The 15,121-nt window shown below is 47.6% G+C and overlaps 1 protein-coding gene across 4 annotated transcripts in view; it reads right to left on the bottom strand.

The window, feature by feature from the left end:
• The window catches only part of LOC119405335 (ELAV-like protein 3), a 198,153-nt gene that overhangs the window by 73,825 nt on the left and 109,207 nt on the right, over window positions 1–15,121 (bottom strand). For all 4 annotated transcript variants that reach the window (XM_037672169.2, XM_037672168.2, XM_037672170.2 and 1 more), the window contains exon 2: window positions 12,727–12,957. In XM_037672169.2, the coding sequence (XP_037528097.1) occupies window positions 12,727–12,957 (231 nt within the window). The remainder of the gene's footprint in view (window positions 1–12,726; window positions 12,958–15,121) is intronic.

Raw genomic sequence — 15,121 nt, 5'->3', positions numbered from 1 at the left:
TTGCCCACCAAAGAGTTCGTAAACATGCTCTTTTCTGGTGGTGCCTACTTAGAGATCAAATGGCTTTGATCTGTTATTGTAAATGCTACGTCAATTATAAAATAAAAGATCCTTGTTGCCGACAAAAGTAACCCGTCGAGTGCAGTATTGACGATTGATGTCCAATAAAATTTGCCATGACTTTGAAGCTTACTTACGAAAACTAGTAACACAAAGACACACTTACAGCAGTATCTGACCCATAAAAGTTACCATAATTAAACTTCTCTGGCGTGCGTGGAAAACGTTCGCTTTCCTTCGCCAAACGCTGATGGTTTATCGTGCCCCTAGAAAGATGGCGGGTGCAGCCGCCATCTTTTGGTGGGCACGGCTTCACTATTGCGCAATAATCGCCACTCCAGCAATTTTTTTAACCTCCTTGCTTTCGATCTAAAGCAAGAGTCGCATGGCCTCCAAGATATACGCCGCGCGCCGGCCCTCTCGGATGCAATGAAAAGTCGAGACATATTTCTCACAATGCCTCACAGATGGCAGCACATTATCTAGCGTTTGCTGCGTTGGCTTGATATGTTTTCCTCTAGATGGACATAGTTGTCCATTTTTAGAGCTGTTTGAAAGTTCGTGTGTGTATTTAGCGGCGATGGCTGCACTATCCCGGCGTTTTTCGACGTAGTTTGATTGCCTCGCGAATGCGCCTACCGTATGGGCTCGTTTTCGTCGTGACACCTGCCGAACAAAATGCGTCGAGACTCCTTTCACTACATGACATTTATGTAGTGTTTTTGTCCGAAGCAGCTGCAAGCAACATCGTGGCTTTGTGGTAAGACACCTGCCTGCCACGCGAACGGCCCGGGTTCGATCCTCATTGGGGCCGAAGATTTTATCGTTTATTTTATTTGCTACTTTCTCGATTTTTCGCTCACGGATGATTTTCCGCTCACAACCAACGGTGCCGACGCCGACAGCGGAATTTCTGCGACACGAGCTCTCTAACGCTACCGCGTTAAAAATTGGACGTTTCGACGAGCGCAGCAGCGCTGTTTCTGCCCCATGCGGCAACCGTCGAAAGCTTGCACCGAGCCGTGTAGCACGGCCACAACTCCATTCTGGTTGAGCTACATTAAGTAGTTCAATCCGGAACGGAGATAAACGGAGTTCAGTGGTGGCCGTGTGACAGGGGTATTATGCCTCTGCCACAGTATACAAAACACACGAGGCGCTTTTAGCGGAGCTGAAGGAAGAAGAAGTGGGAGCAGACGCTGTGCCTGGCATTTGTCCCTCAGTCTACGGAGGCGAAATGCCGCGTGACAGCTCAGCGTCTCATCTTCTTTTGCAACGCGCGTGCGAAAAAGCAGAAGTTTGTTGTTTTTGACATCGAGGTTCATGTACGAGAATATTCTATTAAGTAAGGGGGAAGACAGGAGGCTGAATTACGCTAACCGTGCGAAACTGGGCAGCAGATGCGCCTCTACGGCTCTTCCCTTAACACTGTGTTGCGTAGGAGTTTATGGACTGGCTCATTTCGGTAGACTCCCAGTGAAGATAGATGCTAGTGTGACCACGTTAGCTATTATGGAAGTGGTCGCCAATTGGGCACGGCAACTTCAAGCCTTCAAGAATATGCTTCGTGAATATTGTACTCTGGTCCTAAAGTACCTAAACAACATCAATTTGAGAGGCTTTTTGCCCAGGGTTTTGTGTTACAAATTTAGTACATTAGTTGAGGTACTGAATCAAAAGGTTAGGCAACGACGTTTCGCGCCAGAGACATCCAAGGACGAAGTTGATGACCGTACTGTGTACTCCCAGTGCTTGGAAAGCCAAGTTCTATCCGGTGTAGTCGCTTGTAAACGTGACGTGAGGTTGACAACTAGGCGGCATTTTGGTCATCGCGTTCACAATGAGTCCAGCAATTTCTTTAAAAGAAAAGCGTAAATCACGGAGCGAAAGAAACCAGGGGCATCGCTCTAACAATGGAAATTGGTACCGACACCATCGAAAGGCGACCGTTAATAATAATAATAATAATAATAATAATAATAATAATAATAATAATAATAATAATAATAATAATAATAATAATAATATCTGAGATTTCACGGCGCAGAAGAGGGCTCCGGAAAAAACTGATCGCCTGGTGTTGTTTAACGTGCACTGACATCGCGCAGTTCAACATGTGACCGATAAACTGATATACCATGGAGAACTTCGGAGTAAGTTAGCATTTCTTTACTTCGACTGGGTAGCGCAAAAACACGGAACAACTGTGCTGTCTACGTCTCTATCTTTTGTTCCGTGTTTTTGCGCTACCCAGTCGAAGTAATGCAACTTTACCAACCTGCCCAACTTGCCGCACTTATTAGCATTTCTTACCGTTCATCCTTTTCGCAACATATGCGATATCTCAGTTGAAGAATACCCGCATTGCGGCGGGTGTCACGGCACCACCCACTCATACACCCACGCGCTCACCCACCCGCTCACCCACCCGCCCACTCATTCACCCATGCACTCACTCAGCCCTTCCCATACCCACCCATTCACTCACACACTCACTCCCGCACTCACTCACTCACTCACTCACTCACTCACTCACTCACTCACTCACTCACTCACTCACTCACTCACTCACTCACTCACTCACTCACTCACTCACTCACTCACTCACTCACTCACTCGCTAAGGCATATGCCGCTTTGTCCAGTAGTAACTGATCCGCAATCGGCGCCTCGAAATCAAGAATTTCGCAATATTTGCAGCGTCGCCGAACCAATACCCCACGGATCACGATTCCGAATCTAAAGCGCATTCCGGCTTCGACGGCACTCGAAAATAAGAAATGCAAACGCAAGATACACGCAGCGAAAAGAAGGCCTCGAAACAACGCGCCAGCTGCGGGGCAAAAGAGGATCAGGGCGGGAGGGGGGGGGGGGGGGGCGAGGGGTTCGCGAACGCGCCCGATCAGATCGTTACGCAAGTGCCGGTCGTAAACAACCACGGAGAGGGAGATAGCGCGGGTGGTGTAGGAAAAAAAAAAGAAGACAAACACCCACCACCAGATGGGGACAGCGGGGTAAAGATGGAGGGGGAACGCCACGCGCCAGCTTGAGAGTGGGGTTCCGAGCTCGATCGAAGAAGGAAACGTGAAACAACGCAAACCCGAGTGCGCCATATCGGAACTATATATGAAACGAACGCCGGAAGGCAAGAAGCAACACCAGAAAACGTTAGTGGCCATGGCGTGGGAGGAGCGCGAGCGGCGCCAACCGGAAATGCGTATCCCCTTGAAGCCAGGGTAAAGGTCGCGTTCCTATCGAAGCGTTTTGGCAGCCCTAATTTAGGATGTTGGGAAAGCTCGCCTACTCGTGCACTCTCAGCGCATGGCATGCGGTGTACTTCGGGCGTCGCTGCGAAAATGTCAGACGCCTATCTAACATTAAAAAAAAAAAAAATCTGAGAACTGGGAGAGTTGGCGTCAATCCATTTGTAACGAGCAATCGGCGGCTATCCGAAGCCGTGAAGATGGAACGGGAAGATGAGTGCCTACGCTTCTTTGCGACTGCACGCTTCCCGACTGCAAACGGATACATCGGGGTAGTGAGCCCGACACACTCGCGAGGTGCGTGCGTCAACAAATCAGTGCAACACGACAGCAGTGGCGCCGGCTCTTTTCGTATGCTGGAGAGATCATCGATCTTAAACGCAGAAAAAAAAAATGCTAGCGCAAATCAGTCGCAACCGTGGTATTGTGGTTACGGTGTTCGGCGGCTGACCCACGCGCCGCGGGTGCGATTCGGGCCGCGGCGGTACGCGTTGCGTTGCAGACGAAATGCTAAAGGCCCGTATAGAGACAGACAAGAGACCGACACCCGTGTTGAACACACTTCCTTTTAACGCGGTAGCGTTAGAGAGCTCGTGTCGCAGAAATTCCGCTGTCGGCGTCGGCACCGTTGGTTGTGAGCGAAAAATCATCCGTGAGCGAAAAATCGAGAAAGTAGCAAATAAAATAAACGATAAAATCTTCGGTCCCAATGAGGATCGAACCCGGGCCGTTCGCGTGGCAAGCAGGTGTCTTACCACAAAGCCACGATGGTGCTTGCAGCTGCTTCGGACAAAAACACTACATAAATGTCATGTAGTGAAAGGAGTCTCGACGCATTTTGTTCGGCAGGTGTCACGACGAAAACGAGCCCATACGGTAGGCGCATTCGCGAGGCCATCAAACTACGTCGAAAAACGCCGGGATAGTGCAGCCATCGCCGCTAAATACACACACGAACTTTCAAACAGCTCTAAAAATGGACAACTATGTCCATCTAGAGGAAAACATATCAAGCCAACGCAACAAACGCTAGATAATGTGCTACCATCTGTGAGGCATTGTGAGAAATATGTCTCGCCTTTTCATGGCTTCCGAGAGGGCCGGCGCGCGGCGTATATCTTGGAGGCCATGCGACTCTTGCTTTAGATCGAAAGCCTGTAAAATTCGCGCGCGTGCGTGCGTGTGTGTGTAACAATACACATTAATAAGTATGCACTTAGTGGTTGAAGTGCGCACTAGGGGCCGGATTTCGCTATCGCGTTCAACTCTTAAAGGCGAATCTTAAGGGTCCCCCAATTTTTGCTCTCATTCCGTGCTCTCGAGCAGCCCCGCCTTACGGCCGCGCTTCTTCGCGAGTCTTCTGCGCGGCACGGCGTTTCCCGTCAACGTTTTGCCGCGGTAAACTCAACAGCCCGTGTATTGTGCGATCTCGGTGCATGTTAAATAACCCCGGCAGGTTAAAATTTCCGTGCCCCCAACCCCCAACGCTGTTCCTCATAATCACGGCATTAGGGCGTAAACACCGCCGAAATTATTCTTGAAATTTACGGATGTAGTATACGCTACCGTGTATAAGACATAGTAAAGATTTTTTATAAAAAAGCGAAGGGCGACAGGTATAACGCCACATACTACACGCTATAGCGTCCCGACTTTCTTTTCTGTCCCGTGCGCAGGGCAGGCGCCGCTGTTCCATATCCGATATGACGCGGTACGTACTCGACCAGGTCGAACTTCATGTTTCCCCGTATAAAGAAACGCCCACAGTGAAGATAGCGGTGTATCTATAGCGCGTAGACGGTATTTACGTGAAGCCCGAAAATATAGATCGGAGAGGGCGTTGGGCAGCCTGCTAGAGGGAAGTGACAAAAAAAAGACCAGTAGAGGTGCGGCTGCAGAAAGGGGGGGGGGGGGGGCTGCGAAGGAGAGACGGAGCTGCCCACTGGGGCGGCAAAATCGATTGCTCGCTTTCGCGGGGAGGCGCCCTCCCCTCCCGAAATACGTGAGACATCGCGATAGAGTTCCGCGGAAGCGATAAAGAAATAAATCGCGGTATATAGAGGGAGAGTGGTGAGACATAAAAAAAACAAAAACAAAGAGGAGTTCATACGTGGCAGCGTGCGTGCGTGCGTGCTACACACCGCTGAGGCGCGGTTCAATTCCCTATATACCGCCCCCGTTCCCGAAATATTACGGTATAGCGCCGCCGCTACCAGGACGACGATGCATGTTGTGCCGTTTATGTACTTTCTCTCATATATATATATATATATATATATATATATATATATATATATATATATATATATATATATATATATATATATATATATATATGTGTGTGTGTGTGTGTGTGTGTGTGTAAGACGGCTATTCGACGCGCTATCTCGCTAACTTTGTTAGTATCAAAGATTTCCGTGCAGTTTTTTTTTTCTTTGTCTGTCGTGTACTTTAAAGTACAGGCTCTAGCCGGCGCGTGAGCGCAAGGCGAAAAAAGCGAAAATTTATGAAAATAAACAGAAGAACGAGGTATCAACGATGCTCTCGGTTAACGCAAAAAGAAAAAAAAATAATAATAAAGATCGCGGGGAAGATGCCGAGAGCCAGAACGAGCGAACCACAATTTCGCCGCGTTATGTGGAGCAGCGCTTTTGAAAGAGCTCTCCGCCCCTTCCACCAAGGTTGTGCAGGTGAAAATAAATTATTATTATTATTATTATTATTATTATTATTATTATTATTATTATTATTATTATTATTATTATTATTATTATTATTATTGCGTAGAGGTTGTTCAGCTTATTCGACGTTGTTATACTGCAAGACCAACGAGCCCAACACGCTGTGCTACCCGGTGTATTTATAGGCATACGTAACAGAGCCACGAAGGAATAGTCGATCAAAGGAAGGAGGAGATTTATTGGAGAGAAACCATCATGGTATAAATAGCTCGCCGTTAGAACGCTAGATGATGTGTGAGTGGTGGCGAAACGGCTCAACGCATCGCGCCACGGACCAAGGGGTCGCAGGTTCGAATCCCTGGTCCCACTAGCACCAAAATATTTGCCACTCGCCCACTCGCACCCAAACGTCGAAATATGTCATCTGCGCTAAGATAATTGCCAATCCTCCAGGCGGGGTAATTAACGATTACTTAATTATTCTTAAAATTGTAACTAACGAAAAATACTGAACAGAAAATTTGTAACGCTTGATCAGCAACATCGGATTATCTCATCATTACTAACGTAACCACCTTAATTTTTTTCCCGCTTTTCTTTAGAGTGCGTCAAATTAAAAATATATACTCGTCGTAAGTAAAGCTGGAACACCCTGTATATAAGTGCACGCCGATACCCGCGGATGCATATAGAACACGCGTCACGACACATTGATCCGATCGGCGTCGTCGGCAATCGACCCAGCGACTGGGCACAGATAGCACTGCCGGCCACCAACGGTCACTCGAGTGCATCGCACTCAGACGGTCCTTTCTCCGACACGTGGGGCGGGCAGAAAAAATAAAGTGTAAGTACACCCGAAATATTGACTTCGTGTCCGGCAGCGCACTCGCACCTCGGCGTTCGTGTGCCCTAGCTGGTTTAGGCCTTGGGTGAACATTGTGGTTCGTCGCGCAGTAAAGTGGATCTCGGAGGCCACGCAGAAAGGAGCGCGTAGTTGAGACCTGCTCCGCCAGGTGCCGCAACGATTCCGAGCTGCTCGCAAGAAAATCGTCTGCTCTTTCGATGAACTCATACAAATAATTTTCATTAATTATACTGACAGTATTTGGCCCTTAAATAAACCTATGCTCCAATATCACACGTATCCAATATAACTCTTAACGTGAGCCAGAACCACCGATTTCTATGTTAAGGCTTTTTCTGAACACTCTGAAAACCGGAAGTGAGTGCTCGACCGGAAGTGCTTGACAGAGAAACAAGAGTGTCACTCGGTGCCCAAGCCACTAAAAAAAAGCTAACAGTTTAGCGTTGGAGGCCATTTCGAAGGGCTAAAAAAAATGGTAGATGACTGCGGCCCAGGAGGTGTCGGTTCTTCGAGTTGTCTTCGCATTCTCTGCTGTCTCCCGCGGCAATCAAATACGTTCGCGCTCTTACTTCCCCCTGCGAACTGCTCAATGGTAAGGGACGTTTTCCCTTAAGTATGCCTGAAGAGTATGCCGGATAGGCTAGCCCTCTCCACTGTTGTTGCGTGCAAACTAGGGGTTTGTCTCTCTTTGAAATGTCTCTCTTTAAAGAGACACTTTAACTCTCTTTTGAGTCCCAAGACTCTCCAACGAGAGTATATATAACTCTCCTAAGAGAGTTCACGTGTCTTTTCAGAGATAGTTATTCGTAGCAAGTAAAGAATCACAGAAAAAAAAAGAGTAAAAAGTTGTTTTTCTTGCTTTCTGTATATTTTTTAGAGTGCATGACAGAGCTATGCGCCACCTTCAATGTTCGCAAGTGGAACGCGCTAATCGGAGGTCACGAGGACGCACAAACTCCAATTCCGGAAAAATATGAAGCAGTAGCAGAGAGGGTACAAAAAACAGGATTTTATGTGTGTATTCCCTTTAGTCTGCCGAGGCTTTCGGGGTACGGCCAGTCTACTTCAGTTCCTTATTATTGTGTATTTCGTGGTAGTTATATTGATGCCGTAGACCACGCATCCAAACAACTGGCCCAGACACCCACGCTAATTACCTAAATAAAACCCCGACATACGCCGACCTCCGAACCTCATCGGCGCGCAATTACCATTCGCGTCCTTAATCGACCTCCCTAATCCACAAAATGCGTTCCCTATACGACGAAAGAAAAAAAGAAAAAGAAAACGACGCTGAAACACTCGAATTCGAAAAAAAAAACAAAGAAAAAGGGCCGCGCGTTCAGATTTTGCAATTTATTATCGATTACGGCGCCTGCGAGGCCACCGCTGCTACTACTCTACTATGTTTCAGCTCAAACAAACAAAAAAAGAAGGTACGGCACAAGACTCCCGCGCTACTACGGCACCACTTCCGCACAAAATGCTTCGGCTCGATGCGGTGCTGCCCGCCGTTTCCCAACCAGCAAATCGATAGAGCCGGCCAGACCCGGTTCCATACAGGGCACCGCGCCCCCACCCCCCACCTACTCCCCCCGCCCCTCCCGCTGCCCCGTATCGCCATGACTACAGGCACAGCAAACCACCAACGGGCCAACACTATACCCCGGCCGTCACGGAAATGCGGCCACTCCATTATAACGAAGGGGGCACGGGAAACGAACGCTTCTCCTCTACACGCGAGTCATCAAAACTACATCGGTATATCGGGTAGAGTATATTTCGAACGGTGAGGGATGAGTTTCATTTCCACTCTCGTACTGAGGGGAGCCGATGCGCTACCTGCAATATCCCCTACGCGGCACGTCAATGCGCCATCAGCACATATATTGCAGCACGAGCATACGAGACACTTATCCAAAGGTAGTGGTAGTAAGCGGAAAAAAACTTCATTATGTCCAGAAACCGGACATGCTCCTACCCCAGTCCCCCGAAGAGAATAGGTGAGTTCAAGACTGCAATAACCATAGAAGTTCAGCTAGCTGCTAGGGCTTCACCGTCAAAGCGATTCAGTTAAGTTAGACAACCAGTGCCACGTTTCTTGTAACATTAATATGCCACCGCAGCGCTGCTACATTACGTTCTACAACGCGTTCTGCTCTGTGCTAGAGCCGGTTGTTCTACCAGTTGTACTGCCTTTTTCTTTCACCCATCGACATTTCTCCCACACATCGACGAAATTTTGTTTCACAGCGTTCAGTAATGACCATACAGTTTATTGATGCAACTGCCCCTCCCCCAACCCTTCCGTAGTACAATGAAGGGTGTGGTTAAGATATAATAAATAAGGAACTGAGAAGTTCGGGCAGCCCACACGGACACGAGAGGAGAGAACCGCACCACGCAAACGCCGAAAGAGCGCACTGTGGCGGAAAAGCTAGACACAAGAACACGTGCGCGCACGTTTAGCAACAGCAGCGCCACATGTCGACCTCACGATGGAAATTTCAACGCCTTCATAGGAGTGAATAAGGTGTTTCCTTGCTAGACGGCCAACACCCTCACGTTTCAGGGTGAGTCGTGGGTAGGAACAAATACAATTCACTTGTTTGTCCACTTTTTCGTTGCAAGACGAAGTTATGAGAGCTGCAACGTAGGACGCGAAAGTTCAATCAATAAAGGTTTCGCAACTATCGCGGCTGAATTACCGTGTAATATAAGTCTCAGCACACCAGCTGCTCACAACCATTACGAGGTTGTTTTAACGACGCCTTTTCTATATCTGCATATATATATATATATATATATATATATATATATATATATATATATATATATATATATATATATATATATATATCCCGTATCTGTATAACAGCTGCATAGGTCCTGACGTGAGCCCTGTAGACTTCTTCCCGTTCAAAAACCTCAAGGGGCGCCTGAAAAGTCGCCGTTTATGAGGTGTGCCTCGCATCCAAACGGGCTGTCAGAGTCTCTGGAAGAGGTCACGGCAGCTGACTTTTGGGGAGCCCTTGCAGCGTGGGAATCGCCTCGGCAGCGGTGTATCGACGCCCAAGGAGATTATTTTGAAGAAATTTAGTAATATACACCGATCCCATGACGAAATTTATTTTAACAGACTCAGTGTAATTACTTTACGGACAGAGCCAGTATTACGTGAGAAAATTAACCTACACGCGATTACCTTGTTGCCGTTAGCGAATGTCTTTATATATATGCGCTGCCACCCTTCTATCTCTGTATTTATCCTTTCCTTCTGTTTGCACGTCTCTCTCTCTCTCTCTCTCTCTCTATATATATATATATATATATATATATATATATATATATATATATATATATATATATATATATATATACACATCGCTATTCATTAGTCCCTCACAGTCCATTTGTTGCCCTCATTCCAACGCTCACCTCAGCTCTCCATTGTTCTCAGTCTACCTCCTCAGACTGCGGTCACCACCACGACGAGAGATCGCAGCTTTTCGCATGGGAAAACAAACAAAAAAAAAAAAAACGAGTAGCTCTGCGAATCGACGACGGCAATCGCTGCTGTCGTCCAAAGGACAGAGAGACGTGGCTCAAGGTTGTGCCCATCCACCGATGCATATGAATGCATGCGCGCCGCCATGACGCGCCGCCAGCCCGAGCTCTGTAGAGGAGACACTCCGGTTTCCAATTTCCGCCCCGGGGAAGAAGACGACGACGACGGCAAGCAGGGGGCCAGAACCAATCGACGCTACAGGCTACGAAGCCGTCGCGAATGCGAAAACGCCGAGAAACCCAATGCGCCCACTCGCTCGCTCGCTCGCTCGCTCGCGCCCGGAGAAGACGAGTTACCCGCGCTCCCACGGAACGCGAGAAATACGCTCGCGTCGAACCTTCGCGCCGACGAATCACGAGCCCAGACGCTGCTCTTATTGCACCTTTGCCTAGCGATACGGAAAAAAAAAGAAGGAGCGTTTAGGAAAAGTAACTGAGCACAGATGTATAAGTTCAAAGGGGGTGAAGTTTAAAAAAGATAAAATAGAAGGAACGAAGAGAAAGAACGAAAAGAGATTTAGTTCCCGGCAAAACTTTTCAACGAGACGGGAGTATTGGAAGCGCACCACTGCGAGCTGGAAATGGGATTCGGATGACCAGTAGGAACGGCGGTGCGTAGTGACGACCGAGGCAATGGACGAGAACGGTCTATGATTCTTTTTTTATTATTATTACTACGCTGCATCGTGTGAGATGAGAACCTGATAATCTAGTATATAGGAGAAACGCTTTTCCAGCGTGGGTGGATATACTGCAGAACGTGTAAATGTCAGAAACAGATAGAGTAAACGTGTTGTGACGCCTTTTGACGCTGCGAGCAATAGAAGAGCATTTTGTTTGCATTCAAATCGCCTATAGTCGTAAATACATCGCTAACTACGTAAGAATGAAAAATAAGCGCTTTATTTGCTTTTTTTAGTGGCACTACAAACGATTGACATTCTTTTTTTGTCTTCCAAGAGCACTTGCTTCCGGTTTCCCGAATATTTAGAAAAACTATTCTAAAAAGAATGAAACGAAAGCGATGGTTCTGTATCAAGTTAAGCGTTATATTGGATATATGCGACGTCGCAGCGTACGTCTACTTAAGATAAGCGCCAATTGTCTGTCAGGATAATTAGCGAAAATTAATTGAATGAGGTAACTGAAGATGCGGAATCTTGTCTTGTAAGCAGCCGGAATCCTTGCGCAACATGGCGGAGCAGATCTTATTCACACACAATCACGCACTCAAATACGTAAAATGCAACCAAGTACACGCAATGTAAGGTTAAACTTTCAGCAACGACGGCTGATGAACGGCGGTCCACTGCCGCCATCCGATTTTCGACGATGGCGTGTCTAGACATTTAGGAAGCCACTGCGCACGACTCACCGATAAACAGCCGCCAGAGATCACAAAATTCACTCTCCAGAAACATTTTCGACGTTGTTACTTCGCACGTACATTAAGATTTGGCTCGGCCACCCGAATGTGCGGGCGACGAAGCGACTTGCATTCGAAGCGCCTCGCATTCGCGGTTTTTTGAACGCTCTCGCAGCGCGATGGGGGGATAGCACGTTCGTTCAGTCTAATTTGCCAATAGTCGGATACAAATTAAGAAATCGTGTGAGGCGCCGCCCAAATGATCAAAGCGCGGCAGCCGATGCCCTCCGCAACTGAAGAAGTACCACCGCTCATGCACCACACGGCCGGTTAAAGGCACACTAAAGAGCAAAACAATTTTTCTCATATTAGTAAAGTACTCTTTCACGATGCCAAAAAACACCACGCTTGCTGTGAGAAGACGCTTAGTAAGCGAGAAAACGCGCAAAAACAAAATGTGAGTGGCGCCGCCACCTAGAAGTTTCCGCACCATTCGCCGTGACGTCACATGTTTTGACGGCGCCTACTAGGAACTACGTACTTCCTAATCGGTAAAAATGAAATAAGTTGTCCTCTGAGGGGACCATATACTTAACATACCAAGTTTGGGGTAATTTTGTTGAGCCAATGGCGCCAAAATACGATAAGTACACTTTGAAACATGTGACGTCCCGCGCGGAGATTTCGGCGCGAAATTTAAAAATGAAACTTTGAACTGCATTTTCTATGCTATTAATAAATCTATGTCGAAATTAACGACATTAGAGTTCTCAGAGCACAATTTATCGATGTAAACCGAGTCATTGTTTCTCTTTAGTGTCCCTTTAAGGGTAACAGTCCCCCTTATATGACCCCCGCAGAATGAGCGGCAGCTGGCTAGCCCCGTTAAACTCTGACATGCGTGCATTGGTGGAGGACGTACCGGTGACCTTGTCGCGGATGAGCTTGCAGGACTCGACCTCTCCGATGGAAGAGAAGAGGGAGCGGATCTCCTCCTGCGTCATGGTCTGCGGCAGGTAGTTGACGATCAGGTTCGTCTTGGAGTCCTCGGCCGAGCCCTGCTGCTGCTGCTGCGCCGACGAGCCATGCAGCGTCCCATTCTGCTGCGAAGACTGCACCGACGGACCGGTGTCCATGCCATTCATTTGGGAAGCTAGAAAGAGGGAGAGGGACAGACTTTATAAGTATCGTATATCAGCTTAACTATATGATCATCACCGCAACTATCACGCAGCACTAGGCCTTCCTTCTTGAGCGTTCCATTACTGGTCCTGACACACTTCACTCACATAATGCCAACTATAACATAATAGACGAGTACTATGTAATACCATGCAATCAGATGGCAAAGAAAAAAAAAAGTTCCGTCAACGGGCATCGAACCCACGACCGCTGGGTCCGTAACAACAGATGCCGGGCACGCTATCCACTGCGCCACGATCACAGACTCTGGTAGCTTTACAAACGCGCCTTTTATATCTACCACTCTGCCGCTCGGTGGGGTGGTGTCGCCCTCTGGGAGCGGCCGCTACAGTTAAGTAATTCGTCATTACTGTGGCCTCCGCGATTAACACCTGCAACGCGTTACACGTCCGTCCCATTCGGCGCGTTTTCAATCGAAGTTAAATTTTGTGAATGCCTTAACACATCGCGAGGTAGTGATCTCAGCCCAAGCGTCGTAAAAGCGTCGGCCTCGCTCATAGCATCACGCTAATCCAAACCAAAAATAGCTCTGCGACGCGCGTCAGCTGCCTCACCTGGCTGTTACACAGCGTTCCCCGCTCACGCGCTCGCCCCGAGAAAAATCGCGGCGGGGCTACCGGGGCGGTACGACGCGGTTTGCGTTTCCCTTTAGTCCGGCCGTGGTGTTCAATCACATTTTAACATGCCGCGGGATGGCGACCAAGTTCTGCGTCCAATATGCGACGCTCTTCTGGATATCACACCTCGTTCTCTGATTACGCTTTCACCGTTAACTACTACAGCTACCACAAGGTTTTGTGTAATCGTTTAACATGGACGTTACTCGTCGGGATGGAGATGTACCACCAATCCTCAAAGTGGTGTGCATCCACGTTAAACGGTGCTATAGCTGCCAGACATCAATATACATTGTGCAAACTCTCTTATATCAATGTACAGTAAACATCTAGTTACTTCTGTAAGGGCGCGCTTTACTTTCGTGTTATTTCGATTCCTATGACGGAGGGATTTTTTTTTCTTTTCATGCACAATGGCTGCTCAGTCCAGTGTCGCCTGACCATGTTGGGGCTTTTTACAGTGTTGCTGGTATTTATGCACCTCGTCTATTCACCCTCAGATCTATAACACAATTGCGTATGCTCCGTAGCATAACATCGGGATCAGCATGCTTCAACCATCATTATACCTATATGTTTAAGTAGCGCACTTTGGACGGGGACAAAAGGAGTAGGAAGGACACGACATTCGCTACCATCCTATTCCTTTTGTTCCCGTCCAAAGTGCGCTACTTAATAATATACGTATAATGATCAGTCACCAACTAGCCCAGCTCTCAACCTTAGTGATCAGCATGCTTCTTGTCGTCGATCGTGTTGCGGGGTCCATAGAGAGATAACTTTCGAAAGCTTTAGTGTACAGTATCGGGCCGAATGGTCAAAGTTGATGACGCAAACGTCGATCGGTTGACTCAAGCTGAAATCGCGAACAAGCTTGCGTTTTTTTTTTCTCGTCCACAACTATCTGCTTTTTTTCTGGGCCACGCATGTTCTTTCTTGTGCGTGTATGCCTGCTTTGCAGGCGCGATACTGAACCCTGTAGATGTTTTCTTTTTTAATACCTGAGCATGAATTTCAATAGAACTTGCTGTTGGGCGCGTTGGTGGTAAATCGCACACGATATTTCCGCATACGACATTTACGACAGTGCACTACCATCTTCTTCTCTTTCTTGTGGTTCCTTTAGTTGCTTCATTTGACACCCCCCCCCCCCCAAAAAAAAATGTATCTCAGCACGTGTACTCGCTCCACGTGGGCCATTAAGGCGGCTGTACCTGGACAGCTCGGTACCATAAAACCGTTCTTTAATTATACATTCTGCAATACACCCTACCGCTGCACAAGAGGAGAGACTCATTAGAAAAACGGGGATTCTTGGCGGCGTCCATATACCGCTACATGATACTCTCTGTAGGGATTAAAAGCTTCCGGAAGACAGGAAAGAACATAATAATAAAAAGAAAGAATATAGACGAATACGAAATGCGCGAGTGAACTTGATAGAAATATTTACCACTAGGGTGTCGGGTAAGTTAAGGCTTTTCTGTGTGACACAGT

This window comes from Rhipicephalus sanguineus, chromosome 9 (genome assembly GCF_013339695.2).
Source record: "Rhipicephalus sanguineus isolate Rsan-2018 chromosome 9, BIME_Rsan_1.4, whole genome shotgun sequence".
NCBI lineage: Eukaryota > Metazoa > Arthropoda > Arachnida > Ixodida > Ixodidae > Rhipicephalus > Rhipicephalus sanguineus.
The sequence above is the reverse complement of the archived record's forward strand: the minus strand, read 5'-3'. Positions and strand labels throughout refer to the sequence as shown.